At 43.5% G+C, this 26,076-nt stretch overlaps 1 protein-coding gene across 3 annotated transcripts in view; it reads left to right on the top strand.

Annotated features, from left to right (window-relative positions):
• TRIM9 (tripartite motif containing 9) overlaps positions 1-25,311 on the top strand; it is a 103,488-nt gene extending 78,177 nt beyond the window's left edge. The window contains exons 6-10 of one of the 3 annotated variants that reach the window (XM_082616940.1): positions 1,251-1,396; positions 2,588-2,726; positions 19,217-19,520; positions 22,041-22,203; positions 24,240-25,311. In XM_082616940.1, coding sequence (XP_082473066.1) covers positions 1,251-1,396; positions 2,588-2,726; positions 19,217-19,520; positions 22,041-22,203; positions 24,240-24,302 — 815 coding nt within the window. In that variant the 3' untranslated portion in view covers positions 24,303-25,311. Of the gene's footprint in view, positions 1-1,238; positions 1,397-2,587; positions 2,727-4,396; positions 4,655-19,216; positions 19,521-22,040; positions 22,204-24,239 lie in introns of those variants that run through there. The other 2 variants (XM_082616939.1, XM_082616941.1) reach the window with 2 other exon arrangements.
• Positions 25,312-26,076: the final 765 nt, after the last annotated feature.

Genomic DNA, 26,076 nt, shown 5'->3' with positions numbered 1-26,076 from the left:
TGTCCCTGGACGTGGTCCACACCATTCTATCCTGTGTTAAAGTGCTACAAAAATAAATTCATGTTTTAGTGCTGAAAAATAATTTTAAGCAGTTAGTAAAAACACTGCTCCCAGATACATAAATTGAGTTCATATGTTAGGAGCTAGGATTATTCATTCCCTGGCATTTCTATGTATGTCTGAAGGCTCAACTAATCTGCAGTTTTAAGTAATACAAGACTCAACACAAAATGGGGGGGAGTGGTATTGTGACTAGTAACACTGTGACAGATTCTCACAAGGTCACGAGGACACTCTGACCTTCCCTGCCAAGCCCCATCTGTTCCCATACTACTCTCCAGGCTCACAGTTGACTGCTCTACACCTACAGAAAGAACAGACTTGAGCTAGTGCCATTTTTAAGGTATAGCTGCTTTGAAAGAATGGTGTCAAATTCCTCAGAAGTTTCAAAACTGAGAAATCACTGTTTGTGTCACTTGGTACCAAATTTTCAAAAATCCAGAGCTATAGCTACTTATGTGCACAGAACCTTGAGTGGAATCACTAATAAAAAATGATAGGGCTTCCCTGGTGGCGCAGTGGTTGAGAGTCCGCCTGCCGATGCAGGGGACACGGGTTCGTGCCCCAATCCGGGCGGATCCCACATGCCGTGGAGCGGCTGGGCCCGTGAGCCGTGGCCGCTGAGCCTGCGCGTCCAGAGCCTGTGCTCCGCAACAGGAGAGGCCACAACAGTGAGAGGCCCGCGTAAGGCAAAAAAAAAAAAAGATAGAACCTTAGAAATATAGTGGTTTCAGAGCTATTTCTCAGCATAGGCAGTTCCCATTTTATTAAATGTGGTTTAAGGCTCAGAATAAACTCTATGATAAATTCATCAGCCATGTTATGGGTGAAACAGGCTTCCGTGGGCTGGATGGGACATCCATGTCCCACGTGAAACACTTCCCTTAGGAGTGATGCCTTCGGTGCTCAAGGGGGTGAGAACAGAGCCGTTGTCTCCCCGCCAGGTAAGGTAGGAAGTGCCACCATGAGCTGGGAAAAGGCAGCGCAGTAGACCAGAAACCACTGCCACTCCTGGAGGCTCTAGGAGGGCTCCTGTTCAGGTGCCCCCGACCTCCATGCACCCCAGGCTAGCTGCTTAGCCCAGCCACTTGACCTAAGTAAGGGCGTGCTTCTCATTCCTAGATACTGAAAATGTTGGCAGCTCGACAGAAGCCAGGGTTACACTAATTTCTGTTTAGCTTCCTCTCCAGTCCCAGCGACTCCCATCCTACAGCTGGAGGAGTGCTGCACCCACAACAACAGCGCTACGCTGTCTTGGAAACAGCCGCCCCTGTCCACGGTGCCCGCCGAAGGATACATTCTGGAGCTGGATGATGGCAATGGCGGTCAGTTCCGGGTAAGTGGAGAACCTACAGCTTGTCAGCCAAAACCGGTGACGACCTCGGAGGACCCACCATGGAGTCTCCGACCCATCCCGGCAGGGCCTGCCTGCTCTTCATCTGAGGCCTGCTTTCTCCATGTCCCATCAAAGAAGGACAAAGGAGTCCTTGAATAGAAACTGCTCCACTCTTCTGAAGAGAAAATATTGATACGTGCGGTACTGCAAGCTCTGGTGTCAGATTGCCTGCATTCAAGTCCCAACTCCCCCACTTGGCTCTGGGACTGTGCCCATTTCTCAGCTCTCTGAGCCTTCAGGTCCTCACTTGTAAAAAGGGGATGACAATAATAACATGTACCTCGTGCACTGTTAAGAGCCACTTAGATAATTCATATAAAATTCTTAGCATAATGCAATCTCAGACCCCAGCCTACTTAGTATCCCACTGACAAGTTGTCATTTTAAGGCTGTGCTTTGGATGCAAATTATTTTTACTCATTACATCAGCATAATGTTGCAACGTGTACAGCTAAAGAGAGAGGCATCTGCCTAACCTATGCTAAGGATGCATTATGCTAAGATTTATTTTAAGCTTTTGAAATGTCATTCTTCCTCCGTTCCCTGTTTCCTCCCTCTTCCCTCTGTACTGTGGTGAAAATCTGAATACTCACGATTTCCCTTCCTAAACTTCAAAACTCCTATGCTTTGTGACAGTTTCTGAAGTCATCAGTGGGTTATAAACATAGCATAGAGATGACTTCATGTTTTCAAACCTGTTTTTTACAAATCATACTGATGAATAAAGAGCTCAGTAGGTATAATATACTGAATAAATGCCAATAATAATAATAAGCATAATGCTAACTGTAAGTACACAGTTTTAATCTTTTAAGCCCTATCTGCTAATAACTAGCATTCAGTAAGCTGCCAGACCCATGCTAAACACAAGGCACTATGCTAGTCAGTTTGCACGTATGACCTTATATAATCCTCACACCAACCTCATAAGGTAAGTATTTTTGTCCCCATTTTATAGAGAAGGAAACTGCGGCTAAAAGAGGTCAGTTCAGTGCCCAGTAGCTCACAGGATGAGCTCAGATCAGGCAGACCCCAAAGCACCTGCTCCTGTCCACCCTGCAACATTGCCTCCTGACCAGCCCCAGGCAAGGGTTGGAGTTAAATGGTGGCCTGTTCTTTTCTGCCCCTCAGGAAGTGTATGTTGGAAAGGAGACCATGTGCACCGTGGATGGTCTTCACTTCAACAGCACATACAATGCTCGCATCAAGGCCTTCAACAAAACAGGAGTCAGCCAGTACAGCAAGACCCTGGTCCTCCAGACGTCCGAGGGTAAGGCCCTTCAGCAGTATCCCTCAGAGCGAGAACTGCGAGGCATCTAGAATGGCTGGCAAGCCCGGAGGTAACCCCACAACTGCCCACATTCACAAGTGTTTCTATGACTTGCCCTGCATTCTGGCACAGAGCTACTGTTTCTCTCCTGCCTTTAGCGAGCCCATGGTATGTGGACGTGATCAAACCAAAGAGTCCACAGCGGCAGTTCCAATGGCCTTGGCCGGCGGCTTCCTTTGATAACGCTCTAAATAAGCTGCAGCGGAAGAAGCTGAAAAGTGCAGGCCTCAATGGGCCGCGGTGTGTGAGACAGACGTATCTAGGCTCTAGGGCAGGCTCCCATTCTCCACGATACACACCACTGTCCAGTTTTGCCCAGATGATTCTCAATTGCTTTGTAGCGCTGGCTTGTGTCTGAGGGCGGGGCTGAGGTCCTTTCCAGCTGCGGATATATCTGACTGAACGTGTTTCCAAGGGGTGTGGGGCGCAGGAGCCTTTCCGAGAGGGCCTGTCAGCCACTCCTGGCTTAACCAGCAAGTTCCGTTTCGCACGCTGGGACCGAGGCTCCCCGTGGGCACCAGCCAGGAAGAGGCCAGCGCCTCTGCATTACCTCGCCATTTTCACCTTTGCCAGTCCCTCTAGGCTTGGTTAGGCTGCCCGGGGCCTCCGCACAAGGTCCATCTCCAGACAACTTTCTCTTCTTGGCTATACTGTAAATATTTTGGTCATCAAAGGCAAGCCATCCATCTCAGGAGAGGGGCTTGCATTTGATGACCAGGTATAACCTCTGAGGCTGTTAACATTTTCACTCTAAAAGCAATTGCAACACATGAAATTAAACCTATGACGAGGTATTTGTGGTTGGTGCCAAAGCATTTTCAGACCTTCTGGGTGTCATTTTAATCATAGAAGCCACCCCCATCCCATGGCATTCTCTGTAACTTCCCTCTGCAGAACTGATTATGTTGATTTTGTTCACTCAAAATGTTAGCTAAAAGAACTGTGCTCCACTTCCCACAAACCTCAGCATGTGCCAGTCACCCCTAAAATGGTTCACATGGTTAAAAATAAGCACAATTTCAAATCCCACAGCAAGGTTGAAAGGCCCCTAGTCATGAAGACCACACTTGGGGAGCACTTGTAAGTCTGAATGATGCTACTCAAAGAGAAGGACCTGGTGAAGGGGAAATGCCCACATACCTATCCCCCTTTGGGTTATAGGGATGTGGTAGCCGAGCCTCCCCTGGGATGATCATTTTAGCAACTTCTCTCTGGGAAGAGATGTATCAGCTTGAGAGCAATTGCCTCTTTTCCCAAAGCACCATGCTAGATGCTAAAACCCTCCAGAAGCATTCCTAGGTGCGATGCAGAAGGCCCTTGATGGGGATGGCCTTGTTTCCCATGTGTGTACAAAGCGGTTTGATTGAAGAGTGAAGTGCATGCCATCAGAGCAGGGAGACAATATGCAGCAACGTTGTTCATCTGTGTCACCAGACCTATGGGAAAACTATTTCTATTCATAATGCATCATGGAAATCATACTATTCTGCCAAAATCAGTTATTAGCATAGCAGCCTGAGCACTTATGTCTCTCTTTTCATCCTGCAGGAGGATGTAGTTTCTAAGTTTCGATTAATGTTCATAAGATTATGGTGTCTAATAAATTACAGGATTGGAACTGCGATCCTTGGTACCACAGTCACAGAACTGGGGGTCATTTTCTAAAAGAAACTAACGGAACATGTCCTCTTCCAACAAAGAAACTGTACTGTAGAAATTAATTTCCTCCATGAATTTTATATATTGTGTACAAATATAAGGTATGTATCTAAATACAAAGAAAACCCTATCATCGTGTAGATATCAGTATTCTCTGTTACTGCACAGAAGTGATTTTCTCATGATGAAATAAAGTTCACACACATACTTTCTCCATAACTTTGGTTTGTTCTATTTGTTTCTCCCTCATTCTAATTCATTCCAACAGTGAGACAAGATTTAGAAAGCAAGAAAAAATATAATGAATAGCTTATTAGGAAAAAAAAGATTTGATCGATCTATAACAATTGAGAAAGCCTGTAGAACTAAAGAATTATACCTCTTTTTTTGTTTTTTAGAAACCAATGAGAAAAATGCCACTAACAGAGTTTTAATAAGTTAACTGAACTTATACTTTAACTGAACTTATACTTTATTAATCTTATTTCTTACCATTCCTGGAAAGATTTGCTTTGGGGATTTTTTTCTTTGCTCCTATTGTGGGTGATGGGATGGTTGGTTTGCTTTCTACTTTAATAAAATCTTTTATCTTCTTTTTAGCAAGAGTTAACCTCTTTCCAAGGTTCAAAATAAAAAATCTGTATCACAGAAGGGTACGATCTCGTATGTGATAGCAAGTCTAACTCGTATTTACATGCATTTAGTCCAAGGTTTAAATCACTTATCACCTATACTCTCTGAACTATCACAGAACCTTCTGCTGACCTAAGGTAACTTTATGCAGGGGAGATCAAATGTCCACATTGTTGTGAATTCTGACCCTTTTTTTTCAAAAGCAAATTTGTTTGTCTATTTGTTGGACAGTATTTGATAAGTGTCTGATATGGGTTTAGAGTGTTGAGCAGAGGTCGCCCCAGCTGTCATGGAGCTCACAGTCTAGGAAGAGAGACAGGCCTTAAAGAAATAGACATGCAAATATTGCATACTTACAAATTATGATAAACACTGTGAGAGAAGGAAAGGGGACCATAAGGAAGACATAATTTATATAAGGGAATCAGTCATGAAAACAATGAAAAATAATTTAATGCAATGGAATTATAAAGAATGTGTTATCAAAAGAGAAAAGGAGGGCCTCCCTGGTGGCGCAGTGGTTGAGAGTCCGCCTGCCGATGCAGGGGATACGGGTTCGTGCCCCGGTCTGGGAGGATCCCATATGCCGCGGAGCGGCTGGGCCCGTGAGCCGTGGCCGCTGAGCCTGCGCGTCCGGAGCCTGTGCTCCGCAACGGGAGGGGCCACAGCAGTGAGAGGCCCGCATACCGCAAAAAGAAAAAAAAAAAAAAAAAAAAAAAAAAAAAAAAAAAAGAGAGAAAAGGAAAGGAAAACAAATTATTATATAAGTTCAAGTTTGCTTAGTTCCCTGAAAGCAAAGTTTTTGGGAATGTACCTAACACAGCCATGAGAATAAGACCAGTTGCAGATCTAAACCAAATTACCCTGACTTAAGAAGAAACTTAACTATAAGCAATTAATAATTTTAATGAAATTTTAAAATAAGGCCCACAACCTGCTTGTATATATCTTTAAAGTAATTCATTTAATAGCTGTGATGGCTGCGTCACGGTCTCTGAAACCATCTACAAAAGAGTATTTGTTTAAAATATTATGTGACAAGGCCTTGTTAATACATAGAGTTCTAGGGCTCATTCTGTGTCTGGGAGACTATTCTCCTGCCCCCGACCCCCAAAGAAAAATAGACATGGGCGAGAATAGGACAGAAAAATTTTTGTTCATTTTTCTCTATTTTCCTTCTACCTACCTAAACAGACTACTTTTTTTTCTTCTTTTCAAATCTGGAGAAAAAATAAGATAGACCAAAGATAATATTCCTGGTGCTCAAAAAATTCACTGAGACTATTATCTGGCTGGAGCAAGGTCTTTCTCTGACTTCCCTCAGCTCTCAGAGCCAGGGAACTGCTTCACGCAGCCTTCTCAGCACAGGAGGAGGTACAGCTCACCAATCCTTCAGGGGAATTAGAACACCGAGGGTTGCACCTTCTGTGCAAAAAATACTCTTTAATCCAAATCTTTGCGAAAAAGATCATTTCACTGGACACATTCTTAGAAGTAGAATTACTAGACTAAAGAGTATGAATGTCTTTAAGCCCTTGATCTATGTTTGCAACTTGCTTTCCGGATAGATTTTACACCAGAAATGTATGAGCCGTTCCACTTTTTTTTTTTTTTTTTTTTTTTTTTGGCGTTACGTGGGCCTCTCACTGTTGTGGCCTCTCCCGTTGCGGAGCACAGGCTCCGGACGCGCAGGCCCAGCGGCCATGGCTCACGGGCCCAGCCGCTCCGCGGCATGTGGGATCCTCCCGGACCGGGGCACGAACCCGTGTTCCCTGCATTGGCAGGCGGACTCTCAACCACTGCGCCACCAGGGAAGCCCTGTTCCACTTTTAATATCACCTTAATTCTACTATTTAGAGTTTAATTTCGACTAACATGCAGCCTCTTCTAAAAGTAAAAATGTTTCTAACAGAGGGTTTTTTAATTTGTATTTTCATAGACATAATATTCTGATTGTCTTACATCTAATAGCTACATGAAATACAACACACTACAGGGAAAATGAACATGATCTAAAGGGGAGGAGAGACTTCTCAGAGAAGGGAGAGAGAGAAATCCTAACAGAGGGAACAACTGTAGGTAAGGTAAAAACTTCAAATTATGCCTTGAGCTGACTTTGCAAAGGAGGCCTCATTCACTCAAAAACATTAATTGAGCGAGCCGATTTGACGATCACAGCGATGCATACAGCATGGCCCTGCCCAGTGCTTACGGGCTTTACTCTTCCTCCTTCCCTGAACTCCATGGCACCTGGCCCAGAGTGCCTAAAACTACGGTACCACCTCACCCCTCGAGAACTAAGATTTCCACCCTACAGTGTAGGCAGTCATCTTACAGTCAAGATGTAAGCAACAATGACCTGTGATTGGTAGGAAAAGAAAGAACAGAGTTCAGGCACAGAAGGTCCTGCGTTATTCTCACGGCAGAGCCCTTGATGTCACTCAGCTCTCCCTCTTTTTATGCACAATTCCGCTGAGCTCATTGATGCATTGGCAAAGAGCACAGCAGACCTGAAACCTCACATTAGAAGAGAAAGGAATTTGGTATAGAAGTGAATTGAGGCTGTTGGCAGCACTGAGCAAGGAAGGTAACTGGAAAAACTGAACAATCCAAAAAAAAAAAGGGGGGGGGAGAGAAAGAGAACGTTCTGTGGCATATGCTCAGAAAGTCAGAAACTATATAATGCATTTTAGAAAGATTTCCACCTAATACATTTAAAAGTCAGTATATATTCTGGAACTCTTGATAAAGGAGTATTAAGTATATCAGAAGGCTTTATGGAATTACAGTATAAGTACCCCCCCCCAAAAAAATACTATGGTAATTTTGTGTAGAGCTTCCAAGAACTTTCTTCATTGCCCATTAAAAGATTCCCTGAAAAAAGACAGCAATATGAAAGCCAGCAAATATTTTTAGGATACTGAAATCCAGCAGAGGAATTGTATAAAAGCTATCCATTTACTATAAGGTCCTAAAAATAGGGATTCTTTTCTCTTCACCCTAAGACTGCTATATAGACCTTATACCTCTGTACCCACTGCTATTGTTTAAACCTCCCTTCTGTTCTGTTGCTGCAACATTCCAGATTTGCCCTATGTATTAGTTTCCCATTGCTGCTTTAACAAATTACCACAAGCTTAGCAGCTTAAAACAGCACAGATTTATCACCTTACAGTTCTAGAGATCAGAATCCTAAATGGGTTTCACTGGGCTAAAAGTGAGGTGTCAGCAGGACTGCATTCCTTGGAGGTGGTTCTAGGGGAGAATCTGTTCTGTTTCTTTCCCAGCTTCTAGACACCGCCGGCATCCCTTGGCTCACGACCCCTTCCTCCATCTTCAAAGCCAGCAGCATAACGTCTTCCAATCTCTTTCTGACTCTAACCCTCCTGTTTCCCTTTTATAAGCATCCTTGTGATTTATTACCTTGGACCCACCTGCATAGTCCAGGATAATCTCCCATCTCAAGATCCTTAACTCAGTCACATCTGCAAAGTTCCTTTTGCCATGTTAGGTGCCATAGTCACAGCTTCCGGGGATTATGACATGGAGATTTTTTGACGGGCCATTGTTCTGCCTACCACACTCTATGAGGAAAGTGTTATTATTATTATTCCACTCTACATATGGCAAAACGGAGCCTGGGAGAGGATAAATGACGTGCCAGGCCTGGGCCTTTCAGCTCCAATGCCCAGCACGGTACACTTTGATGCTGACATTAAAACAGTGCTATTTGCACTCAACCAAAAAGAGGGAAAGAGGGAAAACTATCCTAAGTCTGTTTGCTAGATGTCTGAAGACAGCTTGTAAAAGCAGTACTGTGTAGCTGCCTCACATGTTCATCCAGAAACCCCAGGCAGAAATAGGACTTTAACACTTTCAGTCATGTTAGACTTTTGCTCTAAAGAATAATATTCCTGCTTTAAGAAGGAGATGTGGGAATGACTATCATTTCCAGTATAATATCCAAGCACGTCCTTGGGTCCTGTCCTTTTTCCATGTCTTCCCTCTGGCTCCCCAGCCCCCCGGGGTGAGCTTCTCTCCAACGTGGACACTTTCAGCTGGCAGTGATGGGTTGCTGCCTGGGAAGGAAAAGGATGTCAGAGCCACATCTTTGCGGTCCTTGAAAGACCCCACCAAGTGAGGTCTGGGACTGGGAGCCCTGCTCGGGTTGAAACCACAGAGCTATTTATTCACAGAAGCTCTCAGCCTTCCAGATCTCAACTGTGAGGAAAAGTGGGGAGTATAATCAGTGATCATGAGAGAATCAGGCTGTAGATAAGGCTGTAAATTGCAGCATTCTCTGCACACAGGTGCTCAGAGCACTGAGCAAAAGTGCTCTCAAGCATTGTCTTACTTGAACAGCCGTAAAAGCCATCTCCCCAGTGCTTTCCAGGATTGTTTTATCTAATGACAACAAAAGGGTTGGGGCTCTTGAAATCACATCTTAGAAACTGCTTTCTAAAAGGGGACATAGAGGTGTTATTCATAAAGATTAAAATGCCTTTTTCTTTCGCATTAGGCTCTCAGCATCACAACACCCTTTCCAGTGTGCTAGCTTCTTGTCCCACACATCACAGAAAATAACCCAGAGAATATTCAGTGATGCAGGCAGAATACAGGCCCAGAATGACCCCAGATGCATCTGTTCAAAAGTCTCTTTGCAGATATTTTATAGTGATTTGGGGCCAGGATAAGTGCTGTACTCTTAAACCTTAATGTACTGAGACACACACCCGCCCCGCTTCCCACCAGAGAATATGTAACCTTGTGGGGGAAAAAGAACCTCATCTCATCTCAGCCCGCCCACCTTGTGTGGTCAGAATCCCAAAGGGGAGAGTGACGTAGTTGCTTTTCAATTCCTAACCACCACAGTCCACGGAACCACTCTATATAGACAAGAAAGATTCATCCTCAGTATAATGCAGGGCATGGAGAATGATAATTAGGTCCTCCACACAATCCTTGGTCACCCCTGAGACCACTGGAATGTGCCCCATGGCCTATAGCACCGACCTTACCTTTTATACATTTCCAAGGCACAAAAGAGAGCAATGGCCTTGTCAGCCCCCAAATTTTATCTACCAGGAATTGATCTGCCTGTGGCCCTTATCCTGTCCCATCATAGCTGGCAGTGTGACTTAGATGTGTCCCTTAATCTCTCTGGACTTCAGGGTTTTGTTTGGGGTGGGGGGATTGTTTTGTCTCTAAAACTATGGACTTAGAGCAGATGACCTCTAAGTTCTTTACAGTTAATACCCCCTGGTTTTCGTCTGTGGCTTCTCTCTTCAAAATCACGGCCGAAAGCTGTTACTATTTCAGGAAATGCTATGGACTGGCGTAGCCGCCTCCTGCTTCCCCCAGGGGTTCTAGTGGGTCTCAGAGGTTGCCTGTGACACTGAAAATTCAACACTAGTAGGAAGTAGCCGGTAAAGGGTCACACAAGGAAAAGCGTATGGTCCACTCTGCCTCGGCTCTAGTTTTCATGACTCCGAGCACCAGAGCCGTCCCCGCAGCCCCAATTAAAAGTATCTAGTTAGAGGGATATGCATTTCCAGGACAAATTCCTCAAGGTAGGTAAACCATACCTGAACAAATCCGGGTAGATTTTATGAAATCCAAGGTGAGAGGCATCGTGACAGCTTTCAGAGCCCAGAAAAGAGGTGCTTTGCTCCTTTTAATTTTGACAACATGCACGACATCCCAGAGAATTGCCTGATTTTCCGTAGGACCGAATTGGATCCAAACCCTATTTTCGCTTTTGGAGAATGTGCTTTGCACTTGACATTCTGGGGAGCAGTTTAGTCCTTTGGAATCTTTTGTATCTCTTTGAAATATAGGAATTTTCAGTTCTTCTGATGATAGTTCCTTATAAATAATGCCCTGGTGTTCTAAATTGGAGTGGACGACTTGGTGTCCCAAGGGTGGAAAGAGGCTGTTTCATTTCTTCTTTTAAAAGGAGCTTTTCAGAACGGAAGTGTTTCTCACTTCTCAACTGCAGTTAATGCCACACTTAAGAAAGATTATAATACCACCTTTCACTGTAAATTATGTACCAGTGCGACATAACTGTGACTTTGGCTGCTTAGTAGATCATTTAAGGACACTCAACCCCTTCACTCATTTATTTGTCTCTTTTAAAATCTTCCCAACAAAAGCAAATTATTTTACAGCTGGTGTATAATTGAACTGAAACTCATCTTTAACGCTGCTTGTGCAGCTCTTAGTGACATATCTTGCCTTACTGTACTCTGAAATACAACCATCTTGTTGAACCAGCATCCAAGGACTGCTTAAATTATGAAGCTGTTCACTGCCAGACAGGAAGATAACCAAGAATTCTACCAGAGCACAAAAGAAGCTGGGTTAGCATATGGAATCCCTATCAGTTTACCTTTCCTCTTTGAATTCCAAAAATAATACCTCAAAGACTGTACTTTACATTTCCAAATATTCCACATCTGTAGAAATCTTTAGTGCACTGTACATGTTGGAATCAGTCAAGAAATTCTACCCTCAGAAATATAAAAACCAATTCGTAGTATAAGATACAGATTTTCTCTAAATACGGTCAGTTCTCCTCCCAACTTCATGTGTCCCATTTCCCAGCTGCTCAGGTTTAATGCAATGTCTGCTAATGAACAAATAAAATAAATTTACAGTAAGGCAAAAAAGGAGCACACCACGTAAATATTCTTTTTTTGCCTCAAACCCAAAAGTCAGTAAATAATAAGTGTGGTCCCCAGCCAATCTTTGCTTTGATAATTCTTATTACCTCTTTCAAGCAGAGGCCCCAACTCCAGCGTCCAGCCAATCCAGGTGGGAAGGGAAAGTAGTCCGGGCAAAGGCAAGAGGAGAGTGATGGTCACTGACCGAGCTGAGGGAAAGTGTGCCTTGTCACACTCCCATTATAAACACAGGCCTCATCCCAGAGTCACTGATATGCCCGGAGCTGCCACACCAGTATTCCACTGGCATTCTGTTTCCCATTGCTCTTTGCTGCTAAACTGCTTTTGCTCAGCAAAGCTCTTCAGCAGACAGGATCACTGCATGTGAGGAAATGTGACAAGAAATTAAAAATCTTTGAAGGGGCTATTTTTCTTCCTCCAGTGACCTATACATGAAAAATTAATAACAGTTATCCTGGTTATTAGCTATGACCTGAAACATAGCTTCATATCGTGTATTCTGAAAAAAGCACTAACCCAATTCCTCTTTGTCGTGACTAACAGAATATTAATGGCTGAAAAGCCTTCTCCAGATCTCAGTAATTGTGCTTTGAAGGAGAGGTAAGGAAGTGGGATGTACATCCTTTTTGCATCCTGGGTATAACACAGAATACACTCTTGGTTAGCTATGTGTAGGCTCAATGTTAGTTGTGTGATTTGGCTAAACATGGGTGTGGCACCACTGTTCCCAATATTGTCTTACTGTCTTTGGTTCATGTCTCTGAACATGTCCAGAGGGGCACGATGAGGAGAGTAAAGATTTGAAATCCACACTCTAGAAGAAAGGGTGGAAATCGATTCTATTTATCCCAGAAAAGGGATGATTTGATTTAAAGGGGACCGGTGACTGCTCTCAAATATTTGAAGAACTAGCGCACTGTTCTGTATGGCCCCAGATAGTAATGCTACGAGAGATATATCCAGACCAATGTAAGCCATAACTACAAACAGGAGGGGGCTGCCTGGAGGCCATGAGGTCCTCAACCTAGGGGACTTCAAGGGGAAGCTTGTGATTGCTGCTCAGATGTTATCGAGATAAGTGTCTTCCCTCTAAGACTCCTGCAACCTAAGGTAATATCAAGTGACTTAGATGACCTGTAGGCAACTGACCCAACACTTGCACCATGTGCCCATGGGGAAGGGCACAAAGAGTCTGCTGGGATCAAGTGGAAAGTGCTCTCTTGCACTTCATTTGGACAATTTTCATGACAAGGTAGGAAGTTTTTTTTAGGAGCTTCTTAGAGAAAATGGGGTAAGAGCCCAGCTGGTAGGGTATGGGAGGCCATAGGTGGGAAAAATTCAGAGACAGAGATGGAGTGATTGGGTAATATGTATATTAAATCAGCTTGCTTGAATAGAGAGCATGGTTCAAGATTGAGAGGAGTCAGGGACAACTGGGTCATCAGTAAATAACGGATCTACATAAAAGGATAGAAAAGCTAACCATTGTAGTGTCAAGTTATTAATCCCATGAATAACCATAGCTGCCCTCAGCCCCATCCCGCAGAGTGGTGCCATCACCAACTCTAAGTGCCTCTTCCTGGTGCTGAGAATAGAAAAGGTGAGTATGACGGGATTGGATATGCTCCCTGAGTCTGGATTCAGTACATGTCTCTTCACTGGTTTTCAGATGATTACTCGAGAGTTCAATATACTCTGAAATTCATTCTACTGTATATGTCCTTTCCCTTAGTTTTCAGGGCAACAAGTATTATAAATATAATGAATTAATTATTATTACTTGGTGAAAAACACATTTCCAAGCAAATTCTTGTTAAAAATATTTTACTGAGATAAATATAGTTGTAAATTCTCTCCCTAAAAGAAGCCCATATCAGTTTGTGGTGCTGTGCAATTGTCTTTCAAATTTTTCCATTAAACTAAAAGACTGATTCCCCCCTGAGATCATTATAATGTAAATCATTTCTGAGCAAGGAAATGATCACACATGCCAAATTACCCAAACCATTTGAAGTTTAGGTAGAAGAAAATTGGAATGTATTATTATTGGAAACACAGAGCCTTAACTCCATAAGTAGCCATTTCTTTTCTCTGAAAATCTGCTTTACACTTTTCTGTAAAAAAGAAAAAAAGGAAAAGAAAAAAATTTCCCCCAAGGATAAGTCTAAAGCCTGAAAAGCTAATTTTAATATGTTCAGAAATGAAAATGAGACTGGGTTGGCAGTATTAAGCTGAAATGCTCCACCAATGCCCTTGCTCTGAGCTCTTCAAATAGAATCCCGTTCTGCACACATGTGCTCCACTGAGCATGCACAGAATAGCATTTGGATAGGATAAGGATGTGTTCAACCCAGAGGAACATGCTAACAGACTCACACCAGAAAAATATTCCCAGGAACACTCTCTGGCCACCAAAACAAAATTATTTTTTCAATGAGAAGAAAGTTCCTTGGTGGTTTTGGACATAGAATACTACCATCAGGCCATCTGTATTTCCTAAATTATTACTATCAAACTGAGCTCTAAGAAGGCCCCTATTGGTAAAACATCTGTCTCTGACCAGATAACCCTACTGCATACAACCACCTATTGTTCAACAAAAGAGAAAGGAATGATTTTAGTAATTTAGAGGAACTACCTCTAAATTACTCTAAATGTTAGAATCACATCAAGTAATTGATATGTCCTTACTCTGGGATAATAGTTATCTTCATGCCAGACCCGACTATCTGAAAATAAAGACATTTTTGCCACAAATGCACCTCACCACTGCCCATGGTCTGTTTATTGTTAGAGAACCAGAGATGTTCAAGGGCATCCCTAGGGTGTCATCTTAATGCAGAAACAAAGGTAAGGCTCCTTCCCTGATTACTTGTTCAGCCCTATCTTCCTCTCCTATTCAAAGAGCAAGTCTTGAGTGTGCTGGTATAGAAAAACCATCTCGTCCATTTAGAAACAGAAAAAATAAGAGACAAAAGGGAAAATATGGAACAGCAAAGAGTTGGTCAAAATCATCACCTCCTAAATAGAAACTCTTTAATAGGCCATTGTTGTACAGGTAGTAACATCCAAGGGAGCTGGAGAGGGTGAAGTATTAATCTCCTCTTGGTCATCAATGGGTAAAATTTACCTCTAAGATTTCTAAATTCAACTCTAAAGATATTTAATTAAATGGAAACTTCCAATACTTTCTCTACCACTAAAAATTGGGAGAAGAGAAAACAATTGTCTGTGATATTTGAAGTATCCTCTGGTCATGTGTTCCGACCTGCCGAGAATTCCCTCCCAGTCTCAAACCACATTGGCAACTATGGGGTGGATGAGGCTTTGTGAAAATGCATTCGTAAGGCAGGTCTCGGGGAAAACTGTGCACAGCAGGTGGCAGATTTCTGATCTCTAGTTTGCATTGATCTTACATTTAGACACAGATTCAGAAGAACAGACAGTCCCTTTTCCAGTGCCTTCGGAAAGATTGCCGCTCCGTAGAATGAGTCCTTTCTCCTCCACCCTTAATCTACAACCCAGCTTCCCCAGGAGATCCTACTTTGATTTCCGATCCTCACCCCATCAGCTGAGCTTGCATTCCTCTTTACAGTCTCTCAATGCACCGGGTGAGCTGAGCTCGTCTGACCTTTCCTCTTGATCTCTGTGCCTTGAAGGCATCTCTGAGTACCTGTTTCGTTCTTGGCGTCCATGTGCGTGCAGAGGGTGATGAGCTAGTCTCTATGTCTGTGGCCTGCTTCCGGTATGAGGAGCATTTGGATGATGGAGCTTTGTGGCATTCTTGCGTGTGTGGTGTGAGGACCAGCCACCAAGCTGTGGTCAATGTATATAATGGTGTCGGAAAGTGATGAGTGAAGTTGTTCTTTTTGCACAAGCTGGTACCACCATGGGAAACCTGCTCTGTCATCACATGCAATAGCATAGCACGTGCAGGTGCTGGCTGAGTGGAGGCTGTGGCCTTAGTATGGAGGTTTGCAACCCTGCTGTATCCAGGAAACCAGCTGTGTCTGGGAGACTGGATCAGTGCATCCAGCCTGGAGTGGTCTGATTAAACATAGACTCAAGAGATCTTTATTGAAAAAATAAAAGTAAAAAACTTGCCAGCAGCAGAATGCATCATACAAAGCAGACACACCAGAGAGCAGAAAGTGAAAGTATTTCCTGCCGAAGCCTGTGCTCACTGGTCAGACAGTCGGGGTCATGGCTGATTTTTTTCTAAGCAAAGGGGAGGAACCACCACCAGCTAAATCAGAAACCCTCAACTAGCCTAAGGCCCAAAGGTGGGAGTCACTGAAAACTCTGGCCTCCCGAAGTTTCCCACAGCCAAGAGGGTTGTGACACGGCTTCAGGCTGATTTCAGAAAGCTGGACTAGTGATACTATGCCATGAATTCTGTCTAGCCAATAGAATCTTAAAATATCTAAACTGCAGTCCTATTTGATCTCTTCAGGACTATATTGTAATCAGGGATACACATGATGCACATTTCACATTTCCAAAGGTTTCTTTTGTTTGTTATTTTATTCTGTTTGCTCATCCCACATCCTGGAATGAAGAAGGCCACAGCATGACAGTGCAAAAAGGATGCAGGGACTTCAAGCTCTCTTTAAAATGACATTTTTCTTTGTGTTTTTATGTTTCTTACTGTTTTTCTGTGCGCTATTGGCTTTTAAACATGCTTTGTTATGGAAGCCTTTTGTGTCTAATGTACTGAAATATTGTTATAGTCTTTGTAATGTATATTGTCTCAAGAATAAAATATGTGGGTTTGGGGATATCTGATGGCTGTATTTGACACCATTGTTCTAGTTGTATCGTTGAAACTTAAATGTACGATGGTGTGTTTAAAGTCGTGTAAAAAAGATTTCAGAAAACTTGTTTTGAAAAAGACTTGCACAAGGCATGATTCATTTAAAAAATTTAAAAGCCCTATTCAGATTCTACAAATTTATTTCCAAAGCTGGATATCAGATTCAGTTTTAAAACTCCAGGTGTTCTATACTCACTAAGTTCTAACCTGTGAATAGGAATTGAAGTGATACTTGATACAAACTAAACATAAGTATTCAGCCATGAGTTGGAGAAAATGATTATTCTGCATATCAATTCATCCCAGCGAAGAAAAAAACCAAAAGTAAGATCATAATCTTTACATTTTGTTTTTAATTCAATCATTAGTCCTTTCTAAGGTGCTTTCTTAATTCTTCTAAAATTCTTTTAACTCACTGTATTATCCTTTATTTAGCACATAAGGGCCTTACTGAATTGAAAAAAACATTAAATGATCCTTTCTAGGAGATACCCTGGTGCTCATCAAAAACACATTTCCTAGATCAGTCACTGACAGCACTTGAAATTGTAGTTCACACACCTTTGAACATTTTAAGACGACTGCTTCATCCACCCTGATGAAACTTCTCATGGAGTAGGTAAGAGTATGTTAGGGAAAGAGGGAGATGGTTGCAAAAGTCACACAAGTGATTCCAATACATCTCTGAGGTCACTCCCACCCCCTTCCCCCCTTAGGTGAAAAGGACTCATGTAGTAAAATAATCCAAGAAAGAGATGAGGTCATTTTCATATTTATGACATTTAATTCATGTCATTATTAATAATTACCAGATGTATGTATTAGCATAGGGATTGCATTACACATTTAGTTATATAATTATCATGTGGCTTGAGCCTAAGTCACAGCAAAGGCCTCTGGGCATAACCAGAGTTAGAAGTACATGGAATAGTGATGTAGAATGGAGTTTTATCAAGATTCAGGGATTTCTCCATTTCAGTTGGATGAATTTTTCTCATTTTCTTCTGAATATGGAAACTTTAGTGGAAAAGATTAAACTTGGAACATGATGAAAATTTAAGCTGTACAGTTTAGAAACAATTGGAGGAGACTTTATTAAATGGAAAAAAAAAAAAAAAAAAAAGGTGTACTAGTCATTTTGAAAGAGCAGAGAGGCAATTTTTACCCAGGCAAGTAAACTAATACAGAAAGGGCTTTGGTTTTTCATGAATCAGGCCTCTGGTGACTCTCTTCAGCTGGTGCTTTTTACATGTATACAAATAATTTTTATTGACCTGGTTGTTGTTTCATAGCTTTGATGTGTAGTATCTCTTTATAGGATGCAATTTTGAGACACAATCTGCACCTTACTCTCAATTAGGCAAGTATACCTATTGTAATTGTTCTCTTTTACTTATGTGCTTGGTATGCTCCACTCTCTTCACAAAATAAATGGTGGCAGCTTATTCTATGTCAATAAAATTGTCTAATTGTCATTCAAATCCCATTATAGCAGTTTCTCACATACGCAGAAAAATGAGTCTGTATTTTTAAATTTTATGCCTCAGAGAAGATTACTTTTCCTCCAGATTTCTTGTACATCAATGCAAAGCACTCTTTATAAGCAGAGCACTTGTGGGCAAAGGTACTAATCAGACCGAAACAGTTTTAAACTGAGTAGTGTATGCAGTTTTAAACTGAGCCCTTTTTTGGTATTAGTCTATCAAAAGAGACATGTTTTCTTATCAATGTCAATTTTGCTTCCTATTTCTCTCTCCCATGCCTTTCACTTGGAATGACAACAGTTGATATTAAAAAGCTGTTGGCAGGTATGGAATAACCTTATTCTGTTACAAATAGCAAAGACCAAAGTGCATGTGTGGTGGCTCACGGATCTGAAAAATCAGCAATTTTTGTCTGTCCAGAGCAAGTTCTGGGCAGGTGACATTTAGAGCTCGGGCACAGCGCTGCGTACAAAGACGTCATTCCATCTACACCTAAGGTCCAAAACGTTTTACACGGTAGTTTTAGGAGTAACACGGAAACTCCATTTGTGGTGAAGGAAGCAACCTGTCTTACATCCAAGTCACAATCACTCATGAAAATTAGTTTCTGTTCCTGATAGCTTCGAAGCTTTTGAGCTTTCACTAACACTGAGGAAATTTTCAAAACGAGTAGATATGAGCACTTCTGCAGAAGGGATATTTCCTTGTTTCACTGAGTGTGTTTTATCCCTCCTCCATCTAGGACTCTAGCTCCTAGCCTCCCCGTCTCAGGGTTACACAGGAGGCATCTTAGCGCATCCCTCTCCCCTTATGTCTCTGGTGTACTGTTCTGCCAGTCACCGGGTGAAGGGGCTTGCACCTTCCAAAATCGATGCCACTGCTCTCCCAGATCACCCGGCTGGGAGTGCAGGCTGAGCCGGGTAACCCCTGCTGAATCGGTCGTGTGTCCTCCACCTGCTTCTGGGCGCAGAGAGCCCTAGCTCCCAGGAAGTGCCCCCTGTCTGCTCACTCACAGCCCCTTCTGGCCCTGGACACCTCCTTCCCGCATGGAAGCATGCAAACGGGACAAGACGCTCCTCTCCGGCCCAGGCGTGCGTTATGGCGTGAGCTCAGTGGGTCCGTCTCAGTAACTGCCCTCCCTTCTGTTGTTCCCAGTGGCCTGGTTTGCTTTTGACCCTGGCTCGGCGCACTCTGACATCATCTTCTCCAATGACAACCTGACTGTGACCTGCAGTAGCTACGATGACCGGGTGGTGCTGGGGAAGACTGGCTTCTCCAAAGGTGTCCATTACTGGGAGCTCACGGTGGATCGCTATGACAACCACCCAGACCCTGCCTTTGGTGTGGCTCGCGCCAACGTGATGAAGGATGTGATGTTAGGAAAGGACGACAAAGCCTGGGCGATGTATGTGGACAATAACCGGAGCTGGTTCATGCACAACAACTCGCACACCAACAGGTACCCCGCAGCCCCTACCCCCCAGCCACGCCTGCTTCACGTTGGCTTCCGGTCGAGAACGAGAGCCCAAGTTCAGAGACCTGTTAAACAGACAACGTGAAGAAAGACAGGCAGGCGATGTTTACGAAGTAGAAGTCCTACTGCTCTTGGCTGAGTCCATCCTGGAGTTTTATTTTATGTTATTTGCATAATGACAGAGACATGAGTACTTTCCTAGGTCCCTCATTGCTACGTTCCACCCAGGGCTGGAAACTAAGAATCCTCATGCATATGTATTATAGAAAAACATTCCAGGATTCTAAAATCCAGACTTACAACTTAACCAGAGAAGCACTGTTGGACAAGACACTTAGTTTTTCTGAACATCGGTTTCCAAGTCCACCAATTAGGAAAATCATGTTTTTCCATGCATAAATGTTCCCACGATTACATGAATCATGCAAAAATGCCTCCCATCCACCTGAAAATAGAAGCCACTGTTCTTATTATGATTATTATCAATTCCACTTCTCAGAATAGTAGCCATTCATTAAACTAAGTCGTATGGATGCCAATTTGGATAGTTTCATACTTGAAGAACTCTCTTATTATCGTATGGACTCAGAGTACCCAGTTTGCTGGGGAAAGAGAACAGAGGTAAAGGTTTTCCTTTAACACCAAAATATAGGCAAGTAGAATTTGACCCATGCTATCATATTTTTTCTAGACCTCCTTTTTCATTTGGTTTGTGTTTTCTTCCTCAAATATATTTGTCACAAGTTTCCTAGGTGGAGAAGTGTCTTTTATGGATCCAGGTCCACCTTATTCTCAAAGATTTCCCCAGGATACATTCTCATTGGTGTCTCTGGGAAAAAAAACAAAAATACAGTTGTATTCAGTTGGATCACAAGGAAAGTGAGTCAGGCAGTGGTAGGCAGTGGACTCCACTGTCTCAGCTTTTTCTGTATGCTCATCACTGCCCCTTTTCTAGCCAGTAGGACTCCTAGGGCCTTCACTGCCTGTTCCCTTGGATAGTTTCTATACATCTGCGTTCAGTGTGTATTATTCACCATCACTTGAAGTGAGCACACATGCCATTCCAGCCTGATATCAAATCCTACTAGATGTATATAAACCATTGTCTTCAGTAATTCACATTTGGGGGGACCCTCTGTCACCAGATCCCTGATGCCATGTACCACGCTTACTTTTCCCTTTTAGCTTCTTTATTTTGGAGTGAAGGAGTGAGTAATAACACAACTGCCACACTACGCAGAGAAACACTTTCTTAAGGCAGAGCACATCTGCTTGCATGCAAACTGCATGTCACCAGTGCCTTCATTGCTGAAGCTGTGAATTTCCAAGATGAAATTGATACCCCTGTGTTTTAACCACTATGTGCAGTCTGTGTTCTGAGAGCCGGGGGAAGAGCAACACTCTAACATTTCTGTGCTCTACTGAGATGAGGCTGAAGTTCAGTATTGCTAGCTCTCAAAGAGGAGGAAAAAGACAAATCTGATCACCCATGCTTAATGGCTTTTGTGAAACCATCAATGGAAGCGTAAGACACAATTCGTGGTCAAATGACAGTCACTCCACCTCCTACAGTATAATTAATTATTTCACCTTACAGTGAAATGGTGTTGCCATTTTATGAAGAGCCTCCAACTTCTCCATTCAAATTCAGCATGCCCCAAATTACCATCTTTCTGGAATGAGCTTTTCTGTTTCATGGAGAGCATAAGGGCCCAAATCCAATTATTCATGCATGTGTTTTAGGTTCAGCTTAAGTGCTTCTTTGACTTTCAAATTAAATCATTTTGTATTTAATGATGTTTAATGCACACCATATGTGCAAAGCGTGAGACCCAGCTCTAGGCAGAGCTCTGATAGCCCAAAGGCTACTTTTTGCTCTTGGCCTTTGATGCTTTGTTTTCTACCAGGCAACTGCGTGTAGAGACCCTGTATGAAGGAGTTCACTCTCAGCAACAGCAGAGCAGCGCGGTGAACCTATACATTCTCAACAGGGGAGTGAAAATTGGTTTCCCAGGGAGCGAGCAAAAGATCTTACTTTTTCTTTCTTTTTTTTTTTTTTTGCGGTATGCGGGCCTCTCACTGTTGTGGCCTCTCCCGTTGCGGAGCACAGGCTCCGGATGCGCAGGCCCAGCGGCCATGGCTCACGGGCCCAGCCGCTCCGCGGCATATGGGATCCTCCCAGACCGGGGCACGAACCCGTATCCCCTGCATCGGCAGGCGGACTCTCAACCACTGCGCCACCAGGGAGGCCCAAGATCTTACTTTTTATATATATAAAGCACAGATATACGTACAGCCCATCAGCAGATACACAGTATATCTGCAGTATTAAAGTTGTAAGTGAGATGGGGCAATTAGGGGGAAAAATGTTTTAAAAGGCTCCTGGGGTGGGGATGAAGAGCAATACTTTTAAACAAGTTAAAAAATACTGGTTTAACCATACAAAACGGGAAGCTTCTAGAATGATGACAGGCAAGTGAAACCCCATGTTTTCTTTTCCCACAGAACTGAGGGAGGGATCACAAAGGGGGCCACGATCGGGATCCTCCTAGACTTAAATAGAAAAAACTTGACATTTTTTATCAACGACGATCAGCAAGGTCCCATCGCGTTTGAGAACGTGGAAGGGCTGTTCTTCCCGGCAGTCAGCCTGAACAGGAACGTGCAGGTGAGCTGCAGACTCTGCTTCTGAGGCTGCCCACGGGCAGCGAACTCAGCCCCTGCCCACGGAAGGCCCAGACCGAGACACAGAGGAAGGGGGGGCGCCGGGTGGGATGGACGTGACAAGTGAGATGATTCCAGACCGGCGTAAGCCCCTCGGTTATATTTAGACACAATCTAGTCAACAGCAGGTGGGAAACTGGGATTCTCTGCGTGGCTGGCTAATGATTGTCCCCCTGAGAGCTAGATTCCTCTAGTAGAAAGGAAACTCTTGAATCAGCTGGCATGAAAACAAATGAAATGACTGATGCAAAGCACCGGGAGTGCCTGAGAAGTGAAGGTGTGAGCCTGAAGTGCTAGCACGATGCTCAGAAATTTGGGGCGTTTTCTTTGCACTCTTATCAGTTCTGTCAGGCGCTTCGGGGACAGAAAACACATACTGATGATTTACTGTAAATAAAAACAAGTTCTTCTCATTCGTTCATTCAACAAATATCTATTGAGTGCCTTTAATATGTCAGGCACTATTGAAGTATTATGAGTATTGTTGTTTACCAGTGAAAACAAAACAAAAATCTTTCCCTCTTAGGGCTCACATTCTAGTTATAGGAGACAGACAGTGAATAATAAGCACGATTGCTATGTTAATTATATAGTATGTTAGAAGGCGATATCCAGTGGAGAGAAGACCGAGGGAAGGGTAAGGGACCAAGAGTGCCGGGGTTGGGAGGGCAGTGGCTGTCTTAAGCAGCGTCGTCAGCATAGGTGGGCCTTATTGTAGTCACAGGTGAGCTGAGCCTTGAAGGGGGTGAGGGAGTGAGCTGTGTGGGGCTTTCCAGGCAGAGGGAACAGCCAGGACAAAGTTTCTAAGGCACAAGGGGCCTCACTTAAGCAAGGAAGGGCCAGGAGGTGGCAACTGGGGCAGATGAGGGGCTGTGGGAGAGAAGATCAGAGCCATGCGGGAGGGTGTGCCCTGCCAGCCTCTGCCAGGATGGGAACTTTCACTTCCGTCCTGAGCTAGAACTTATCATCAACTGTGACCCTCATTCAGCAAATGGCTGTCTTACGATAGGATAGATAGTGCTTGAGAATCAAAACACTGCTGGTGATTTTTGCTCTATATAAAACCACGTCTTGGGAGCTATTTTAAAAATCCATTGTTGTTTATCAGTATGTGCAGTAGAACTGATTGCAAGCCAGTGACCTCTGCTCTTCTGTCTTGCTCCAACTAGATGGGTTTTTCTGGACGGCTGAAATCTAATCAATCAGAGTGCAGCCTCTACATTGGACAAAAGAAAGCTATAGATTTCCCTAGAAGTGTGTCTTAGAAAACCCTCATTCAAAGTTTTCCACATTTTCAGCTGTTTCCCTTGCAAAGAATATTGTACTCGACGCTCTTTAGGGGTTTCCAGGATGTTCTGAGTATCTTTAGAGAAAGACTCTTGGGCTGGGGAAGACAGGGACAAGACAAGAAGGTGAGAGATGACAGACAGCAGTGCATGAAATGGTTCTAGCCTGGTCCGTGCAGCTGAAGTATGAGGTTGGACAAAATTCAGTGAAATATTAAGTAAGTGCCCACATTTCTTCATACCTGGCAATCATGTAGTCCATCCCTAAATGAAAGGCTTATCCTAATTGGAATAACTAGTGGACAAATAATAGGGGAAGGGTTGTCTGCGCATCTGCTTTCTGTCCATGGACATGGCAGTGATCACTGCCGTGTGGCCAACAGGCTTTTCTACCTTCAGATCAATGCCTGTGTCTTCAGTCATAGGAACACAATCTCCCCAGAATCCTTTGAAGAAGCAAGTGGCTGCGAACCGTATTATCAAGTGTCTCCAAGAGTGGGGAGCCCAGCATGGTGGCCAGGTTCTTAGCACAGGCTGAACTCTACTAGAATTCTCTTTAATGCCTGCTAGAATAGATGTTACAGAAAACCGAACAGATCCCCTTTTGAGTGAGGAACAGACCCGCTGTGCTCTGGGGAAGGGGTGCAGGGGGGGATCCTGCAGTGCCTTCGGGACTCACAGTCTTTTCCCACAGGTCACGCTTCACACGGGGCTCCCAGTCCCCGACTGCTACTCCAGCAGAGCATCAATAGCCTAAAGATGTGCTGTGGAGGTGCCAGCTGCCTGTTCTTACCTCCACCTGAAAGCAACAGCAAGGAGCTCAGCCAGAGCTGGAGGGAGAGGGAGGAGGAGAGAGATGCTGGTCCTCACACCCCGCAGCCCCCCTTTCCCTCCAACCTCTCTACTGCTGTAAAGCCTGCTTTCTCTTCCACATTCAGCAATTCTAACCAACGGAAGACCTAGACAGCCCACCATGTCACTTTGTTTCCACAGCCAGATTTTGCTTTTATTTACATTATTTTTTGTATGTAGGTGAGTTATCTTTTCTTTCTCCTTTGATCATGTCATTGATGACTTCCTGAACTGGTACTGCCAAGAGAAAATTCTCCTGATAACTTTTTTCTTAAACTTTCTGTCAAAGAGGTAGGTAGTAGGGAGAGGTAAGGAAGAATGAGCTGAATTTGGGGCTTGCCGTTTAGAATGTTCTTGCCCTGTGACCTCTCGTGCAGCGTTAGCTCTGCAAAGCTAGTCTTTTCAGCAATGAAAAGTTTTACTATCCACTGAAGCACAAAAATATCAGCAACCCGACTACACAAAGACAAAGGGGTAGGCTCACAGGACAGCTAGGTCATTAGGACAGGCCAGAAACCCTGGTCACTGAATGAAATTGGAAGGGCTCTAAATATAGGCAGGGCAGGGGACTTCATGATTTGTACAAGTTTTTAATTGAAAACCGATTCTGGACCAGGCACTGTTCTAGACAATGGAGACAGAGTGGTGAATACACAGGTGTGGTCTCTGCCCTCCTGGAGCTTATATTGTCCTAGGAGAACAAACCAAAAATAAAATTATTACAAATGGTTATTAGTATTAGGAAGGAAATAAACAAGGGCCAAACAGGCTCATTGGTAAGATCTTTCAGATCCCCTAGAATGATGCTAAAAATCCATACATTCTGGGGCTTCCCTGGTGGCACAGTGGTTGAGAGTACGCCTGCTGAGGCAGGGTACACGGATTCGTGCCCCAGTCCGGGAAGATCCCACATGCCGCGGAGCGGCTGGGCCCGTGAGCCATGGCCGCTGAGCCTGTGTGTCCGGAGCCTATGCTCCGCAACGGGAGAGGCCACAACAGTGAGAGGCCCACGTACCGAAAAAAAAAAATCCATACATTCTGGCCATAGCACCAGAAACATACCAACTCAATGCCTTTTCAACTGTGCTATTTTAATTATGGTACCTGCTGCCATTCACCACAGAGTCCTTTTTTGGTAGAAATGATGTCAGCATTCTTATTTGTTAATACTGCGATACTAAGCCTTAAAAATAAATGTGAAAAAAAATTAATGACCAGAAGGAGGAGGACTCATTGTCCATAACGGAGGATCTTAAGTTGCAGTTCACAGCATTCACATTCTCAGGATTAATGCGCTTGTCTCCGTGTAGACTCACTATCTGTGCCTGTTACAAATGAACAATCCATCCTCTCTGCTGCCATTCACAACCCAACTTTCTGGAATTGTTCAAATAATGTTTGGGAGGAAGTGAAATTGTAGGTCATTGCTATGATGGATAGCAGAAGAATAAGCTTATTACTTCCATGTAGAGATAGACTTATATAAGCTACCCTTCAGATCCTTTTGTTTGACATGAAGTTTTAGAAAATGTAGCACCTAGAAAGAGGTTCTGGTTAGTTGTCTAAATATTTGCCAGGGAGCCAAGAAATTCACCATGAAAAAAAAAAAAACAAGAATAACAAAAGGGAAGAGGTAGGATGGGAAAGCTAACAAAGTTTGGGCAAAAAGTAATATATGT

This window comes from Mesoplodon mirus (assembly GCF_964341445.2).
Source record: "Mesoplodon mirus genome assembly, chromosome: 4".
Lineage (NCBI taxonomy): Eukaryota > Metazoa > Chordata > Mammalia > Artiodactyla > Ziphiidae > Mesoplodon > Mesoplodon mirus.
This window is presented reverse-complemented; position numbering and strand designations above follow the sequence as displayed.